Below are 17,231 nucleotides of genomic sequence, written 5' to 3'. Positions count from 1 at the left end.
GTTTGGCACAGGAGGGAGCAGAGGCCTGGGCCGCGCAGTAGCAGGGGGCCTCTGTGCCCTGCCAGGGCTCCTCTTCCCCCCGACAATCCTGTTCTGCGCTGGGCAGCCGGGCTGGGAAGCGCCTCAGGGCTGTGGGGTCCATGGTGATGGAGGGAGTGCCGTTGGTGCCCTGGCAGCTCTGGGCATGTCTGTGCCTCCTGTGGGCGTGTGCTGAGCCCCTGGGATGCTCCTGCCTGGCAGCATGAAGCTGCTGCTCCTCCTTCCCTGCCCTCATATTCTGACCGGCTTTCAGCAGTGGCAGCAGGTGATGCGGGAGACGGGTCCCTCGGAGCATGCTGCATGACTCCCACCCCTCGCGGTGCTGAGCTGGCCGTGCCTGGCAGCGGATGAAGTGGTGTGAATGGAGTGACTGGTGCTGCCTGCTCTCCCTTCACACCAGGGCCTCCTCTCCCTGGTGAGGGCAGAGCTGCTGCCAGGGACTCTGGTGGTGGGTTCAGTAGCTCCTTCATTCAGCAGCTCCCCGTTGCTGGGTCCCCGCTCACAGCTGCTGCCCCCTGCACACCCCAGCCACGGGAGCTGCCCCCTCCTCTCCCATGCTACTGCCCCAGCCCAGAGCTCGCTGTGGAGAGGTGCAGGGTTGGGTTTGAAAGGCTGGGTGCTGGCACTGCCTGCATGTGGGGTTGTGCCTGCTCCAGTAGGGAAGGGCACGGGGCTGGGTGAGGGCTGGGCTTGCTCTGGTTTGGTTTCTTCTTTTTTTTATTTTAAGACAATGAAGAAAAACTAACTGGTTTGAAAACTGGCCAAGCTGCAGCCTCTGCCTCTTTGTGCCTCCCCAAGCTCACTGCTTCCCCCTTCCCTCTGGCTTTCCAGCCTCTACATCTTGCACTTCCAAGGTGTTTTATCCGTGTCACCTTGTTTGCATCCTGCTGTCCCCCATGGCAGGTGAGGGGTCTCAGTGCACAGGTGATGCTGCCCAGGCAGAGCAGTGACACAGCCCAGGGAGCACCCTGTCCAGCTCTGTGTTACCTGTGGACACTGCCCCATTCCCCAGCCCCAGCCTTCCTGCGCGCTACGAAGCTGAAGGCTGGAGTAAAAGGGACTTGCAAACTTTTATTGAGATAAAGCGCTGGAGCTGGAGTTTCTCATGTGCAGCAGCAAGAGCTGGGCTGAGAGGCCTGGGATCGGCCCCTGAGCTGAGCACAGCCTGCTGATGGCTGCAGGCTGCCCCACGCTCCCGTATGGATGCCAGCCTCTTCCTGCTCTTGCTGCCCTCACCGGCTCCTGCCTGCGCATGGGGGCCCTGCCTGGGCTGCAGCTCCCGTGCCCCTGCACGGGGCTGCCTGGAGGGATCTGGCACTCTGGAAGGGGCTGTCCTGCTGATGACAGCAGGGTGCTCGTGGTCACCCCAGCTCCCTCCTGTATCTCCCCTGGGCCTGCTCGCAGGGCTGGGTTTGCAAGCTGTGATCAGGGCTCCCCTGGAACCGATGAAGGGGGTGCAGTGCCCTTCCGGGGCTGCTTTCAGCTCTGCTGAACCTCTCCCTGCAGCCCAGACTTCCCAGCAAACCCTGCCCTGGCTGTGCGAGGAGCCTGCTGAGGGAGGGCGTGGAGCTGCCAGCATAGAGCCGGGCTCAGTGGGACCCCCGTGCCCTCACATGTGGCTGCTCAGTGCTGGGGTTGCTGCTGTGGGACTCCCCTGCCCTCGCAGGCTCCTGCAGGCTCATCCAGCTCCAGGAGCTGTGGGGCAACATGCCGGGGCAGCAGAGCAGGGCAGAATGTCCTGGGGGCAGCAAATGGGGCAGCCTCGGGGCCAAGGGCTGAGCTGCCTGCAGCCCTGCCTTGGGGTCCCATTGCTCAGGGGGACTCTGCCAGGGACAGAGCCTGCAGCTGCCCCTCGGGACCACCCAGCTCGGCCTCGTCCCGGCTCCCATCCAGGGTCTCGGATCCCTCGAAGCAGCCCGAGTCCCGGGGAATGTCCTCTTTGGGCTCAGAGGGTGATGGCTGGGCCTCGGACCTGTTGCCTTCCTCTGGCTCACTGGCTGCTGGGGAGATGGGACACAGTGTTAGGGCAGGGCTGGTACTGCTGGGGCTGCCTGGCACCAGGGTGGCTTCTGCCCCTTCCCCTGGCTCTTACTGTCGTAATCCAGGAGGAGGTCTGCAGCCGTGAGCAGCTTGGCGCGGTGCTGGGGGTCTGTGATGTTCAGCTCATTGAGGTGGGTCTCCCGCAGCTCCTTGAAGTCCTCCAGGGTCTGGTACCCATTCAGCAGCAGGGTGGAGATGTGCTCCTGTGGCAGCACAGCATGGGCTGAGCGCAGCACGGGCTGAGTGTGGCACAGCTCCCAGCTCGCTCTGACTCACGGCTCTCTCTGGCCCTTGGTGCTGCCCGCACGACTCCTGCCTTGGCACAGGACCACTGCGGCACTTGCCCGAGCACCAGCCAGAGGATCCCTCTGTGTGTGCCCCAGTGGTGCTTGGGCACAGGGTCAGGGACCCGCGGGGATGTGGGGACAGTGAAGGGCTTCTCGGAAGCAGAGGGGAGCATGATCCTGCTGCAGCCCTGCAGCCGCTGTCCCTTACCTGCAGGTTGATGCGCTCCAGCAGCTCGTGTAGCGTCTTGGGCTTGAGCCGCTTGCTCTGGCCGGGGCTCCGGCTCTTGCGGGCAGGAGCTGCCTCCTCGGGGATGACGTCCACATAGATGAACTTGAAGGAGCCCACCCTGTTGTTGAGCAGCCCAGTCCAGGTGCCCACAGGTGGCTTCTCGATGATGCCGATGATGTCCCCTTTCTGTGCAGGGGGAAGTGGGTGTGAGGGTGGGCGCAGATCGCGGATGGCTGGAGAGCATCCTCCCTAAGGGGGTCCCTGCCCCTGCCCTCCAGCTCCCACCCTGGGGCCGCTCACCCGCAGCTTGAGTGAGTCCCTGTCATAGGGGCTGGGTGTGAAGTCAGTGTGGACGCGGGCCCGGCCACAGAAGGGGCCGGTGTAGGCTGTGCCAGGGCTGCCCTGCTGCTGGCTCCTGTGGCCGGACCCATCGCTGCCCATGGAGTGGACGGGGCCAAGGCTGTGCCCAGCCAGTGTTGCACTAGAGCCAGGCTCACTGCTGAGGGGTGGCTGCTCATCCTCCTCCATCTCCACGTATCGCACCAGCATCTTGTCATGGCTTGGCTCCTCTGTGCTGCCGGCTGGGGACAGAGGGCACAGGGGCCCCTCCTCCTCCTCCTCCACGTCTCCCTGCTGGGGGGGACCAGGCTCAGGCCAAGGCAGGAGGAGCTGCACTCCCGCCCAGGGCCCCGCTCACCTTCCCCTCAGCCAGTGCCTTCACGGCCATCCTGCCCATCTTGCGGTTCATGGTGCGGGAGATGACGGCTCGCCACTTCTTGCTCAGCTTCATCCCGCTGCTCCGTGCAGCATCATCGGGGCTGGCACTGCTGGACTCATCCCTGGGGATCTGACAGAGGGATGGAGAGTGAAGGCAGAGCCCTTGCCCCCCATCCCCGCCCCAGGTGAAACTCAGATGGATCACACAGGGCTGCAAAACCCCAAATCCTGCCAGTGCTGGAAGCCCTGGGGCTGCTGCACAACATCGGGTCACTGGCAGGACCAGGATTTTGGGGTAGGATGCTGTGAGCAGGGCTGTGCCCAGTGGGAATGGAACGTGGCAAGGGACTCACCTTCTCCTCCAGGTTGAACTCGTTCTCGCTCAGCACAGGAGAGCTGACTTTGGCCTTGGCAAAGTCCTTGAAGCTGCTGGAGCGCTGGAGGGAGAGCTAGAGGGGAATGGGGATGGGAGGAGTGAGGGATCCCCTCGGCCAGCTCCCACCCTCCCCTCCACAGCCGGGCCTAGCCGTGCCCAGGGCACTGCTGGTGCTTGAAGGGGTTTTGGCTGGCACAACATCTCCCTTCCTGCTGTGCCTCAAGAGCTGCTGGCGGTTTTGAGCCCCTGGGATGCGGGATGTAGCACCCAGCACTGCTCATGGTGCGCGTGTGGCTGCTTGGCACAGCTAAAGGCTGTTCTCGGCTCTTGAGGGCATCAGTGCTGCCGTGCCCATGCCCTCATCTCCAGCTTCATCCCCCAAAGCTGCCCACGTTTTCTGCCTGCGAGCATCATCCCACTCCCCGCCAGCATTGCCAGTAACCTCGGTCCCGCCTTTGTGCCAAAGCTGGCAAAGCGGGATTTAGATGTCAGCCCTGGTGCAACCCTCCCTCACTGCCTCTTCCGCCCTGCCTTGGCTCCGCTCCCCTCCATGTCTCCAGGTGCCTGCCCCATGTGGGAAGGGGTTCCCTGTGCCGGGAGCAGTGCCGGGGCAGGGGGCCCTCATCCCCGGGGGCCCAGCACCGGCTGCCAGCCCTCGGGAGCAAGCTGCGCTCCGCTCGGAGCTCGCACAACAGAGCTGCTCTCGGCTCGACCGCAAGCGCAGCAATTTCCTTTCTGGGTCGCTCTGCCTGCGCCAGAGGCCTCGCTCAGTCCCTGCCCAAGCACAGCCCCTCCTCCTCCTCCTCCTCCTCCCCCTTTTCATCGGCTCCGCCGAGCATCCTTTGTTACTTCTTTTTGTCGTTTTCTTCTAGAGGGCTGGCTCGGATGAGCGAGACCCGGCTCCATCGCCGCCGTGCCTGCAGAACCAGCCCAGCCTGTGCATTATGAGCAGGAAATGGTGCTGGTTTGCCCTGCTCCCCCCAGCACCCTGAGGCAAACTGAACCCCTTGGGTCTCTCTGTGCCCTTCAGATAACGCAGCTCAGTGCACCGTGTTCCCCCCAGCCCTGGGCCTGGAGCTGGGGAGCAGGAGCAGCTGTGGAGAGCCCAGCAGCGGGGCCATGGAGCTGGGACATGGCAGCGAGGGGGAAGTGGGAGCAGTGGCTGCACCTGGGCAAGGACAGGGGATGCCTGTGGGGCCACCCCAGCACCCGGATGGGACCTTCACTCAGATATCCCCAGGGAGCTTCCCAGCATGGAGGAGCCACCCTGGAGTGGGATGGATGCTGCCTACCGGCAGCGCTGGTGCCAGATCCGAGCGGCTGGCCATGGCCCCCAACCGGTGGCTCCAGGTGGAGTGGTGCAGGGTGACACATGGCCCTGCTGTGCCGGGGATCTGAGAGACCGCGGTGCTGGTGCCGGTGCTGCTAGTGGTCCTGGTGCTTGGTGCAGTGCTGCCGGAGGTAGTGGCCAATGCACATGACGAGCTGCAGCACCATGCTGCCTTTACCGCAGACACCTCGGGGGCCAGCCCAGCAGCCCTCCCCACAGGAAACGCTGCTCATACTCCAGGGATTAGGAGCTCTGCCCCCCAGCAGCACCCCATGGTTCCCACCGGCACCCTCCATTGCTCCCATGCCAATACCAAGGGCCTGTGCATCCCGGCCGTGCATCCCACCATGCTGCAAATGGGAGCAGGGCACTGGCCAAGTCCAGGACCACGCACATGTGAGGCCACGGTGGCCATCACTGAGGTTTGGCTCTGCCCCACGCCTGTCCCAGCCCCACAGCACCAGCACTCCCTGCCCAGCATCCCATGGGCAGCCCAGGCTCTGCTGGCACAGGGCATGCAGGAGCACCCACGAGTGCCAAGGGCAGCCATGCCGCTGGCACTCACCTTCCTGTGTCCTGGCTCCTTGTCACCGGCGTTGGAGGGCTTGCGGCGCAGCATGGTGCTGTCCCGGGGGCAAGGGCACAGCGCTCGGGCAGCGCCTGGCACAGCACAGCCCGGAGCACCGGCACCAGAGCCCAGAGGCACACAGGAAGCTGCCGATCACATGAGAGGTGCTCTCTGCACAGTGGGTGCGCAGGCAGGGTGTGCAGGAGGAAGGAAACCCTGCACGGAGCTGCTGCCCTGGCCGGGGCCCCAGTGTGGGGCAAGGCCTGTGCCCTGCCACCCCCCGGTGGTGCTGCTGGTGGGCTCTGTGTCCCACATGCAAATGATGAAGGTCACCTCTTCACCATACCCACTTGGGCCACACCACGGCTAAGCCTGACGTGTGGCACTTGGTCCAGGCTGTTCCCTGCATTCACAGGTCCTCCCAGATGGGAACCAGTCCCAGATGGAATGTGCACATCAGCAGCGTGCTGCTGGCACCTGCAGGGCAGCAGGGATGGCTCCCTCAGCACCTTCTTGCTCCACTCCCTCCATCTCCTGTCCCAGGAGTCTGAACCCGCCCTCATCCTCCCTCCCTGCTGACTTGGGGCATGTGCCCCATGGCAGGGGCAGCCAGCATGGCAGGATCACAGGAGTGGGGCGGGCTGGCCTCAGCCTCATGACAGTGGGCACACAGGCTGTCAGCATGGACCAGAGCGCAGCAGTGCACAGGCACCACCCGACATCACTCGTGTTTAATCACCACCATGCAAGAAAAAACACCAGGAGAAAGGGAAGTGAGCTGCTGCAGGAGGGGACCAGCGCAGGGCCGTCAGAGCGGCCTCAGGCCTGCAGCCCTGGGAGCAGAGCAGACAGGAGCATGGTGAGGACCTGCATGCACGTAGTGCTGGTGTCAGTGGTTGCAGCAGCTCTGCCCAGCGGGAAGGGCTCGGTGCTCCTCTGCAGCCAGTCGTACTCCTCCTGCAGCTGCTGCCGCTGCAGCTCCTGCCCCACGTGTTCCCGGATGCTCTCGTAGTAGGTGTTCAGGTAACGGACCTGCAGCCAGGCACCACAGGGGCTGCGGGGGCTGCAGGGGCTGCTCCGGCCAACTGCCCCTCGCAGTGTGTCTGGATACCCCACATCCCATCTGCAGCACCAGCCCCACCTGCAAACCCCATTTCCCTTCTCCATCCATGTATGCACCCCTGCCACAGCCCCATTTACCCACCCCAATCTCCCCGTTTCCCACTACATCCATCCTGCAGTCCCCTTTACCCGCGCCATACCTCAGCCCCGTGTTCCTGCTCTGCCCTCCTGCCACAAACACCCTGTACCTGCTCTGGAGACAGGAGGCTGATGTCGATTAGGTTGCGGTCGTAGGGCACCAGGGACACCACCTCAAAGGTCAGGAAGGGCTTCTCCCCACTCTGGTGCTGTGCAGAGAGGTGGTGTTGAGTGCCCCCAGCCCTGCCTTGGTGCCCCCAGCACTGTGCCACCCCCAGGCCGGCCCCATTGCAGCACCTCGGTCTGCGCCTCCACCACGAGGGCGATGTCCTCAATGCGGATTCCGAACTCACCGTCCTGGTAGTACCCAGGCTCTGGGGGCCGGAAGGGGGCCTGGTGAGAGCTGAGCCCTGGCAGCTCCCTCCGTCCAGCCCTGAGAGGGTCTGAGCACGGACACCTCCTGTGCAGAGCCCAGAGCACCTTTGGGCATGGGGCACGTACCGATGGAGGTGAACATTCCGGCCGTCAGGGGCACATTGTTGGACTGGAAGCCCACAGGCCCTGCAGGAGACATGGGGTGGTTACAGCTCCTGGGGACGGGGTGTGCTGTGGGGACACCCTGGCAAGGACCAAGCTGTCACACTGGTGAGGACAATGTGGCTGCCACCACAAGGACCACGGGGCCACCCTGGCAAGGATGTCTGAGGCTTAGAGCAGCCCCAGATAAGCCCCTGTCCTCATCCCTGTTCCCCCCATGTCCCCAGCACTGGTGCTCACGCTCCAGTACCTACATTCATGGACCGAGAGGAAGTTGCCAATGCCATGGCCGGTCCCATGGCCGTAGTTGAGGCCCACTTCCCAGAGTGGCCGGCGGGCGAAGGACTCTATGACTCTCCCTGTAATGACAATGTGGAATGGGGGCGTGTGCTGATGGGGACACCCCCATCCTCATCATCCTCATGTCCAGACGGCCTGGGCACGGCCGGGCTGCCCAGCTTCTGGCTCAGCACCTACCGGCCGTGTTGGGTGGGAAGACAAGGCGGGACAGGTCGATGTTGCCCATGAGCACCCGGGTGTAGGCTTCCTGCGGGGGGCACAGCAGGGGCTGAGCATCACAGTGTCCAGACCCTCCCCGCCAGCACATCCAGCCCTGGCTGGGACATTGGTGCTGGGCACCAGGGAGGGGTCCTTTCTGGTACCTTCTGGAGTGGGGTCGGCATCCCCCAGTGCACCGTCCGTGTGATGTCTGTCGTCCCGTCCCTGCAAGGGCACGGATGTGATGGGGGTGATGCAGTCCCTGCGCTGGCTTTGGGGCCCCTGGCACCACCCTGTGCTGGGGGCATGGGGATGGATGGGGATGCAGATCTGGAGCACGTACAGGTATTGCCCTCCTGTGTCCGCGAGGTACATCTCATCCACAGAGAGCTGCCGGCTGCTCCTGTTGGAGGGGCTGTGAAGAGAAGGGGGTCAGAGCTCTCTGTTCCAGCTGCCCCCACCACGCTGCTGCTGCCAGCCCTGGTACCTGTAGTGTGCCAGGGCGGCATTGAGCCCGCTGGCAGAGATGGACTGGAAGCTGGGCCCACAGCTGTGCTCCTGTGCTCTGGAAGGTGGCAGGGAGGGTGGTGCTGCAGGTCCCCGGGTGCCTCACACCGGGCAGGGGGGGCCGTGGCCGCAGCACTGACTGGCGGAGCGCGTCGATGCGCTGAGCCCCCGAGAACTCGTCCACCTCCCCCCGGGGGACCGTCTTCTCCAGCCACAGCAGGTACTGGATCACAGCCACCGCGTCCCGGACCTGGGCATCAGTGAGGGGACATTGGCACCCGCTTGCCCCCGCCTCTCGGGGCTGCGGGGAAGGGAACAGCCCTTACATGAGCGGCTCGCAGCAGGTCTTGCTCTCTGGTGTTTTTCACAGCCTTGGCCAGCATGACGGGGGAGTAGCTGTCCGCCAGGAGCTTCTCCTGCAAGAGCAGGCTGCGGTAGCACCAGCTCCCCGTACCCCAGGGACGGCCGCGGTGCATCCCCACGGCTCGGTGGCACGGGACCACCCCTGAGCCCGGCAGCACCCCCATCACCCATGGCCGGACTCACTGGCACTGACCGGCAGGCACAGGGCCGTGACCCACCTGAGGGATGAGGCTGTACAGGCCGTACGTGGTGTACTCGGTGCCCAGCCACACGGTGACGTTGCCCTGCACGTACTGGCGGAGGTGATCCGGTGCCTGCTCGTACTCCTGCAGCTCCACGCAGAGCGGCCCCGGGCAGCCGGCCCGCAGGGAGCTCCGCGCAGCCGCTGCCAGCCGCCGCTCCCCCACGAACAGGCTGGTGACGGGTGGATAGGGGGGACACCGAGGGGACACCCTGCTCCCCCCAGAACTGGCCGTGTGGGACACGCTGGGGGGCTCATAGGGGACACTGGGCTGGGAAAGGGGGGTGCTGCACCCCAGAGGGGGCTGAGATGGGGGCCTTGACCTGGGGCTTCGAGGGGACAGTCAGTGGGGCTGGGGGCTGCAGGATGTGGTGGGCTCTGGGGAAAGCAGAGCTGGTCTGAGGGGAGGGTCCCATGGGTGCTGCAAGGGAAGGGGGGTGGGTGCTGAGCCCTGTCCATGTCCTGTGCCTGCAGGGTGATGTTGCCCACCTTATGCTCATGTTGGTCAGCAGGGTGTAGGAGTAGAAGACAGGGTTGTAGGGGATGTCATTGCCACGGAGGTTGAAGAGCCCTGATGAGAACGAGACCTCCAAGCCCCCGCCCGCTGGCTGCCCTCCCACCCCCAGGGCTCAGAGCCCACAGCACCCATCACAAAACTTGCCACAGCACTCACCATAGCACCCACCACGGCACCCACCATGAAACCCACCACAGCACCAGCCACGGCACCCACAACAGCACCACCATGGGACCCACACAGCACCCACCATGGCACCCACCATGGAACTCACCACAAAACCCACCACAGCACCCACTATGGGACCCACACAGAACCCACCATTGCACCCACCATTGCACCCACCATGGCACCCACCATGGCACCCACAGAGCACCCACCATGGCACCCACCATGGCACCAACCACGGCACCCACCACGGCACCCATCACAGCACCTACACAGCACCCACCACAGAACTCACCACAGCACCCGCCATGGCGCCAACCACTGCACCCATCATGTCACCCACTGTAGAACCCACCAGGACACCCAACATGGCACTGAGGCTACTCACAGGCCGTTTCTTCCAGCCCCGACAGCAGCACGGCTGTGGGGTGCCGGACATGCTGCTCCATCTCCTGACGGATCCGGGCCACCTTCTCCTGCCAGCTGCTCCCTGGAACGGGAGGGAGCGTCTCAGTGCAGAGTTACCCATGGCCCGGGGGCCCAGCACAGCCCAGCAGCTCCGGTGCTTGGGGCTCATACCGGTGAACTCCTCCGGGAGGCTGTAGATCTCGTTGGAGGCTGCTGCGGGTCTCTGGTCACCCCACACTTGGTCCACCAGGTTGGTCTCGGTGGGGACCAGGATCCTGCCGGAGCCTTGCAGGGCTTGTCTGTAGCTGTTCCAGGTGTCTGAGGGGGGAGCAGCCCGTGGTGGGCTCAAATCCACACCTGAGAGCTGCCCGAATGTGGGCAGGGTCACCCCATCCCTACCGATGGAGAAGAGGAAGGGGTCCAGGCTGATGTTCCCCCCAACAGGAACCGCTTCCAGGATCCACATCCCGATGGACTCAATCCAAGCTGCAGGAGGGAGGCAGGTAACACCAGAGGAGGCTGGGGGCTCCTGGGATTCAGGGGAGCAGCAGCCCCAGCCTGCCCCCACTGACTTGTCCTCTGCAGCTCCCAGTTGCAGTCCAGCTGCCGCTCTGCCTGTGTCCAGTACCGGCTGTCGGTCCACAGTGCAGCCTTGTCCTGTGTCACCACGCCAGTGCCTGCAACAAGAGTGGGGCTCAGGTGTCACCTGTGCCCCTTCTACAGGCAGATGTTGGGACCCCCAGAGATCCCCAGCCCAACCTCTGGTGTGGAGTGGGATCGCCACAGAACCACAGACTGGGTTGGGTTGGAACAGACCTTAAAGCTCATTCAGTTCCAGCCCCTGCCACGGGCAGGGACCCCTTCCACTAGAGCAGCTTGCTCCAAGCCCTGTGTCCAACCTGACCTTGAACACTGCCAGGGATGGGGCAGCCACAGCTTCTCTGGGCACCCTGTGTCAGCGCCTCAGCACCCTCACAGGGAAGAGCTTCTGCCTAAGAGCTCATCTCAGTCTCCCCTCTGGCAGGTTAAAGCCATTCCCCTTGTCCTGTCCCTACATCCCTTGTCCCAAGCCCCTCTCCAGGTTTCCTGCAGCCCCTTCAGGCACTGGAGCTGCTCTCAGGTCTCCCCTTCAGGAGCCTTCTCTTGTCCAGGCTGACCCAGCCCAGCTCTCTCAGCCTGGCTCCAGAGCAGAGCTGCTCCAGCCCTCGCAGCATCTCTGTGGCCTCCCCCGGGAATCCCCACGGATGAGGAGCAGCCGCGGTGGCGGCGCTGCTCTCACCTGCAGAGCCGGTGAAGCCTGTCAGCCAGCCCAGCCGAGCATCCCTTGCCGAGATGTACTCGCTCTGAGACAGGAGCAGAGCCGTGAGAGGCGGCCGCCGGCACCAGCAGCAGCGGCGGGGCAGGTGCCGGTGTCCCAGCCTGCTCCTGCCTCACCATGTGTGCGTCCGTGGCGGGCACCACGTAGGCCTGCACGCCGAGGGCCCGCATGGTGCCCCGCAGAGCCGCCACCCTCGCCGTGGTGTCAGTGGCCGTCGGGGGCAGGTACTGGTGGCACAAGGGGACATGAGCTGCGGCCGTGGGGCCGGGGCGCCCCATGCTGGATGTCCCAGGGACAGGGCAGGCTGGACTCACCGGAGGGTCCGCGGAGCAGTCACGGATGTCGGTCCTGGCGTTGGCAGCCTTTGGCAGCCGGGCTGTGGCACAGCCTGGGACACGGGGACACCCGCGCAGCAGCTGTCACCCTCATCCCCAGCCTGAGGACCCAGCTGGCATCCACAGGAACCAGCGGCTCCAGCCCCGGGGACGGTGGGTGAAACCAGTGCTGTCATCCAGCTCAAGAGCAAGTAGATGCTCCTGGAGCAGGCAGAGCCTGGGGATGGGCTGGGGAGGGGCTGGGGGTGGTGGGATCCTCAAGAGGAGTGGACAGTGCCCACTGTGCCCAGGAGCTGGGGAGGGGGTTGGCAGGAGCCAGCCCTGAGGGTCCCAGTGCTGCGGTTGCTGGAGGAGCTGCCCGGCAGCCCTGGCCATGCCCCGCCAGGACCTGGCTTCTCCTCTGTGCTGCTGGGTGTCTGGTGCCATCAGCAGCACCGCCTTGCCCTCAGCTCTCTGTCTCTGGCACCGCTGCAGCTGTGGGCAGGGACCTTGTTCTTCGTCTCAGGCCAGTGTCACCGGTAGTGGGTCACCCTTCTCACTGTGTGGCCTTGGGCACCTGGTCTCCATCCCCTGGGAGCTGCTCTTTTACCCGTCACCGCCACAGGGCTCATCCCTGGGGTCAGGCAGATTTAGCCCCTCTCTGCAGCCCCCTGCTCAAAGGCTCCCTAAGAACAAACCCACCCTTCCCTCATCCAGCTGTGGCTGCAACTGCTGCAGAGCACCCGACACCCTTCACAGACCGGTTCCTAGGATGTGTCAGCCCTGGGTGAGCCCCACCAGCTCCCAGCCCCCCGCAGTACCGTGGAGCAGGAGCAGCCAGGCTGGGATCCACTGCCGGGGGCGCATGGCTGTGGGAAGGGCCCGATTCCCCAGTGCAGTGCCCTGCGTGACAGGTCCCTCCTCCTGCGCCTTTGCCCCCGGGGTGAAGGATGCTGGATGGGAGGGACAAGGCCTGGGAAATGGGAGGTTGCTGTCCTGGGCATTGACAGTGAATTCTGCTGCTAAATAAAAGCAAACAGCAAAATCAGCACAAAGTCCAAAGATCCTCCTGGAGCAGAGGTGGGGCTGTGCCAGCTCAGCTGCCTGTCAGGAACTCTTCTCCCGTGTCCTCAGAAACCTCTGTCCCCTGGAGCCACTGAGAGCTAACGGAGGTCCTTGGGTAGGGGGCAGATGTGTCCCCAAGCTTGCCTTCCTCCTTATCTCCTCCTGCTCTAGTGCAAGGTGTCCCTGCCTGTAGCACGGGGTTGGAACTGCATGAGAATTAAGGTCCCTTCCAACCCAAACCAGTCTGTGGTTCTATGATTCTATAGCATGGAGCAGTGCAGAGCATCCTCCATGGTTCTCCTCCTCCACCAGGTCACTGAGGGGTGCAGAGCATCCTCTGGTCATGCTATGGTGGTGCCCAGCCCAGTGCCCAGTGGCAGCCCAAGGCTGGAGCTGGCAGAGACTGGGGGATGCAGGGAGAACCCCACAGCCATTGCTGAACGCTGTGCCATGGCGGGGGGCTCGGCTCCATGCGGTGACTGTGCGGTGACCGTGCCGTGACCGGTGTGTCACCACAGCCACTGTCACCGGGATCCCGCTCACCACGAGGTGGCACCAGGACTGCGCTGCGGAGCTCGCTGACTCCTGTGCCCTGTCCTGTCCTTCTGTCGCTCTGTCCTGTCCCCTGTCCCCTCTCCCTGTCCCGTGCCCACCCGCCCGGTCCCACCACAGCTCCGGTGCAGCGCGAGGGCCGGTGGCAGCAAATCCTGGTGATCCCACTGCCATCCTGTTCCAGCTGAGGCCTAGCATGCTCATGTCACAAATGCTCTCCATCCACCTGAGCCTGGCATCATTCTCCTGTCCATGCTTAGGGGACCCCAGGAGGGGTCAAGGGGATCCTCTGTTCCATTGGCCAGGATGGAGACATGCAGGGTGACACCAAACTGCCTCTGAGATGCAGTTGCTGTGGCGATGGTCAGGCAGTGCTTTGCTGCATCCTGCTAATTAGTGTGATGTGTTAATGATGTGCCCATGCGTGGTCCTTCCTGCCTCTGCTGCCCTGCCTGCTGCACTGGGCTATGGCTCCACGTGGAGACAGGGGTGTCCCTACACTCCTTTATTCCCAATTGCTGGGCTTAATACCATCCCCTCCCACATCCAAGGGATGGGGCTGAGGCTAGTGTGTCCATCCCCATGGTTACAGTGTTAGTGTGAGTCCTGCAGCTGCGCATCCTTCTTCTTCCTCCTCTTATTCCTTTTCTTCCTCCTCCTCCTCCTCTCCCCTTATCTCTCGGGGGTGTCACAGGCCCCCCACGGGCAGCCCCAGGCAGGGCAGCGTCAACAGGACGAGGCTCGTCTCATCAGTGCCGTGCGTCCGGTGGGGCCCTTCCCTCCCGCGGGAGGTTTCCTCGAAGACGAGCTGGAGGAAGGCTTTGGGGGACATCCTCCCTTTGTGGGCTATTGTTGGCCTTCCGTCACCTGCACGGCCACGGGGTGACTCAGGCCGGGGTGACGCGCCCGGCAAACAGGACGTGGCGGAGGAGGAAGGTGCCGGTGCAGGAATGCGGAAGCAGCGGTGGCACCAGCACCGGGATGCGGTGACGATCCTGCCCCTGCCCGCCCTGGGGATGGGGTGTGACCAGAGGGTCCCCTCTGCACCCAGGGCCTGGCAGCTGCCCTGAAGGGGTGGGGGTCCCGGACCCCGTGAGCTGGGCCCCTGCTGAGGGAGCACCCGCCTCTGGGGTGCTGATGGGGACCCTACAACGCTCCAGCGCCTTGGCCAGGCTGCAGTGGTGGTGGTGGTGCCAAGCAGGACTGGACAGGCACAGAGGATGTCCTCCTCCCTGCAGAGACATGCAGGGCATCAGCATGGTTCCCACACCTCCCCCTGTAGCCCCTCTTACAGCCCCCCCCAGCCCATCCTACAGTCCAGCACAATCACCCCAGATGAGGATAGGAAGAGGTCATTCCCCCAGGGCAGGGGGTTGAAACTTGATGATCTTAATGTCCTTTCCAACCCAAATCATTCTATGATTCTATGATTCACCAATGTCATGGGCAACCCAGGCTGACTTGGGGAAATGAATTCAATTTATCACCAACTGAATCACAGTAGGATAATGAGAAATAAAAACTACATCTCAAAGCACCTTCCCCAACCCCTCCCTCCTTCCCAGGCCCAGCTTCATTTGCAGTTTTCTCTACCTCCTCCCTACAGCTGTGCAGGGGGATGGGGAATGGGTGTTGTAGTCAGTTCATCACATGTTGTCTCTGCTGCTCTTTCCTCCTCACACTCTTCCCCTGCTCCAGCATGGAGTCTCTCGCCATGGACTTCTCCAATGATGTGAGTCCTTCCTGTGGGTTGCAGTTCTTCATGAACTGCTCCAGTGAGGGTCCCTCCCATGAGTGCATCCTTCAGGAACAGAGGGATCTGGTGTGGAGTCCTCCCGGGGCTGCAGGTGGAGATCTGTTCTACATGGACCTTCCCAGGCTGCAGGGGCACATCCTGCCACACCACCGTCTGCACCACAGCTGCAGGTGGAGATCTGCTGCTCCATGGCCAGCGGTGGGTCCATCTTGGATCTGGCTGCATTGGCTCCCTCCATGGGGGAATCTTCCAGCAGCTTCTCACGGAAGCCACCCTGTGTCCTCCATCAAGCAAACCCTTTCACATGGACCCAGCACATCGCTGTAGCAACACTCCCCCATTATGCACCTCCCCAGGGGACCCCAGTGGACCCAGAGGAGCCACTGTCTGGTGACTGGCCTTGCAGAGCCCCGCCAGTGCCCGGGTTGTGCTGCGGCTGTCACCACATCACCATGTCACCATGTCAGGCCTTGGTACAGAAGGTTTCACGTTGTGCCCCGACTGTCCCCTCCCTGCGGCCACCTCTCAGCCCCAAATCCCCCGGGAATGGCACTTGGGGTCCTGGCTGCCAGGGCAAGGGGAGGAGACAGTCACAACGAAGGTCGAACGTCTCCAAACCCCCTGCGAGGTCTGGGGAGGCTGAAGGGTGATGTCCTGCCACAGTGCGGGTTCCTATGGCCTCACCCACCACACCAGCATGGTGCCAGTGGCTGCACGTGCAGCCCGCAGCCTGCAGCTCCCCCACCTCTGTGCATGGTGCTCTGTATGAGTGCCCTGGCAGAGGGTTTTTTTGTCGTCCCATCGCCCCCCGGCAGTGGCTGGGTGACCTGGGGAGCGGCAGAGGTGAACCCCTCTGATGGGGGACTGCAGGACAGAGGCTACCGGTGGGGTGGCCATGGGGGTGCCAAGGCAGCCTCCTGCAGCCCCTGGGTGCCAGGGCAAAAAGGAGGGTCATGGACAGGCTGGGGGGGTCTCATTGCCCTGGGGGCTGTGAGTGGGGGTTCCACAGGAGGGAGTGCGGTGGGTCCCTGCCGGGGGTGCCCGGGAGCGGGGCGGGCAGGGGCGGGCCGGGGGGCGGTTCCCCTCCCGGGGGCCCGGGGGCCACATGACCGGGCGGGCTACGGGGCCGGGCCGGGCTCTCACAGCCTACAAATGCGGCTCCGCCGTGGCGGGGCCGCCGCCGCCGCTCGCAGCCCCCGGCATGGCCGCGCCGCGTTGGTTCCTGGCGCTGCTGCTCCTCTTCTGGCTCGCCCTGGCCGCCGCGGGTGAGTGCAGGACTCCCCATCCATCCCCTTCCCCGTTGCGGCGCCGCCCGGTGCCCGAGCTGGCAACGGGGCGAGGAGCGGGGCTCGAGGTCCGGCAGCCCCTGCCCGTGCCGGGCTGGGCAGGACAAAGCGCTTCTGAAGGTGCCGGTAGCTCCCCGCGTCTGTCCGTCCGTCCGACAGCCGAAAGAGCAGCAGCCAAGGGCCGGGGAGCAGCCACCGACCCACCCGGTGCCACGGGGATGGCAGCGGGCAAAGTCGGTTCTGGCGGCGGGACCCCTACCCGGCTGCGCTGCCCACGGCGGGTCCCGGCACGGCCCCGGCTCAGCAGGCTGCAGCCGCACGGGGACCCGGACCCGGGCTGGTGCTGGTGGGACTGGAACTGGCCCTGGGACCGCAGCATCTCAGCCTGGCACCCGGGACCGGGGCACAGGCTGTGGGAAGGGGGCACTGCCCGGGGCTCAGAGGGTGCTGCCCATCGATGGGGCATGGGAGCACAGGGGGTGTCTTTGGGGAGCTCTCGGGACAGAGCCTGAGTCTGGTCTGTACCCGCACGGTGGCCGCGGCCACGCGAGGTGGCCCTGCTGGGTGCAGGTGGTCTGGCCCAGCTCAGCACAGGAAGCATTAGGCCGGCCAATGGCTCCTGCTGGGGGCAATTCAGGAAAAGGTGGTGCTGGCAAGCCCCACGGAGTCCACATCCCCACCCCACGTGCAGGGGTGAGGGACCTGGCTAATGCTGTTCCCGCCATCCCCAGGGCCACTGGGCGCTGTGCCAGACGGGCAGAATGTGAATGATGGCCTCATCCGGACACTGGTGCGGCCACGGGGTGTCCGGCTCAGGGCTGGGCACCGGCCCGGCAGCTGGCGCAGGTACCGGAGACCCCGACCCCGGCTCTCGCACAAGGGTCCAATGCCCTTCTGAGGCAGGTGAGGAGCAGC

At 64.4% G+C, this 17,231-nt stretch overlaps 3 protein-coding genes across 4 annotated transcripts; 1 reads left to right on the top strand and 2 right to left on the bottom strand.

Annotated features, from left to right (window-relative positions):
• Positions 1–1,851: 1,851 nt before the first annotated feature.
• Positions 1,852–5,888, bottom strand: SASH3 (SAM and SH3 domain containing 3). 2 transcript variants are annotated; one of them, XM_057413831.1, is made up of 7 exons: positions 5,584–5,888; positions 3,666–3,761; positions 3,293–3,442; positions 2,896–3,225; positions 2,575–2,781; positions 2,132–2,282; positions 1,852–2,039 (listed from the first exon to the last, which is right to left on the bottom strand). In XM_057413831.1, exons 1-7 carry the CDS (start codon positions 5,635–5,637, stop codon positions 1,852–1,854), a joined length of 1,176 nt encoding a protein of 391 aa, XP_057269814.1. In that variant the 5' UTR covers positions 5,638–5,888. The 2 variants fall into 2 exon arrangements, with proteins under 2 accessions (XP_057269814.1, XP_057269813.1); XM_057413830.1 differs by having other exon boundaries at positions 2,896–3,228; positions 5,584–5,887.
• A 463-nt stretch (positions 5,889–6,351) lies between these two features.
• XPNPEP2 (X-prolyl aminopeptidase 2) lies at positions 6,352–12,619 on the bottom strand. Its single transcript, XM_057413860.1, has 21 exons — positions 12,479–12,619; positions 11,658–11,731; positions 11,460–11,570; positions 11,305–11,368; positions 10,598–10,702; positions 10,425–10,511; positions 10,197–10,343; positions 10,006–10,107; positions 9,422–9,503; positions 8,910–9,105; positions 8,655–8,744; positions 8,469–8,578; positions 8,309–8,386; positions 8,165–8,236; positions 7,986–8,046; positions 7,801–7,870; positions 7,578–7,682; positions 7,288–7,347; positions 7,084–7,160; positions 6,897–6,995; positions 6,352–6,618 (listed from the first exon to the last, which is right to left on the bottom strand). The coding sequence occupies exons 1-21, from the start codon at positions 12,522–12,524 to the stop codon at positions 6,406–6,408; spliced, it is 2,049 nt and encodes a 682-aa protein (XP_057269843.1). The 5' UTR covers positions 12,525–12,619; the 3' UTR covers positions 6,352–6,405.
• Positions 12,620–16,135: 3,516 nt separating this feature from the next.
• On the top strand, positions 16,136–17,231 carry APLN (apelin). Its single transcript, XM_057413825.1, has 2 exons — positions 16,136–16,295; positions 17,048–17,231. The coding sequence occupies exons 1-2, from the start codon at positions 16,136–16,138 to the stop codon at positions 17,212–17,214; spliced, it is 327 nt and encodes a 108-aa protein (XP_057269808.1). The 3' UTR covers positions 17,215–17,231.

This window comes from Pezoporus wallicus, unplaced genomic scaffold, assembly GCF_028554395.1.
Source record: "Pezoporus wallicus isolate ANWC-B61680 ecotype Strahan unplaced genomic scaffold, APGP_CSIRO_Pwel_v1 contig_8788, whole genome shotgun sequence".
NCBI lineage: Eukaryota > Metazoa > Chordata > Aves > Psittaciformes > Psittacidae > Pezoporus > Pezoporus wallicus.
The sequence above is the reverse complement of the archived record's forward strand: the minus strand, read 5'-3'. Positions and strand labels throughout refer to the sequence as shown.

What these genes read in the sequence shown, in the direction of transcription:
- XPNPEP2 (XM_057413860.1), bottom strand. Translation starts at nt 12,524, where the DNA reads ATGCGCCCCCGGCAGTGGATCCCAGCCTGGCTGCTCCTGCTCCACG. An exon ending in CTGACCAACATGAGCATAAG is followed by an intron (nt 9,106 to 9,421) that starts GTGGGCAACATC and finishes ACCCGTCACCAG; the next exon opens with CCTGTTCGTGGGGGAGCGGC. An exon ending in GCCTCCTGTCTCCAGAGCAG is followed by an intron (nt 6,619 to 6,896) that starts GTACAGGGTGTT and finishes GCCTGGCTGCAG; the next exon opens with GTCCGTTACCTGAACACCTA.
- APLN (XM_057413825.1), top strand. Translation starts at nt 16,136, where the DNA reads ATGACCGGGCGGGCTACGGGGCCGGGCCGGGCTCTCACAGCCTACAAA. An exon ending in GCTCGCCCTGGCCGCCGCGG is followed by an intron (nt 16,296 to 17,047) that starts GTGAGTGCAGGA and finishes CGCCATCCCCAG; the next exon opens with GGCCACTGGGCGCTGTGCCA.
- SASH3 (XM_057413830.1), bottom strand. Translation starts at nt 5,637, where the DNA reads ATGCTGCGCCGCAAGCCCTCCAACGCCGGTGACAAGGAGCCAGGACAC. An exon ending in AGTTCAACCTGGAGGAGAAG is followed by an intron (nt 3,443 to 3,665) that starts GTGAGTCCCTTG and finishes TCCCTCTGTCAG; the next exon opens with ATCCCCAGGGATGAGTCCAG. An exon ending in AGGCACTGGCTGAGGGGAAG is followed by an intron (nt 3,229 to 3,292) that starts GTGAGCGGGGCC and finishes GGTCCCCCCCAG; the next exon opens with CAGGGAGACGTGGAGGAGGA.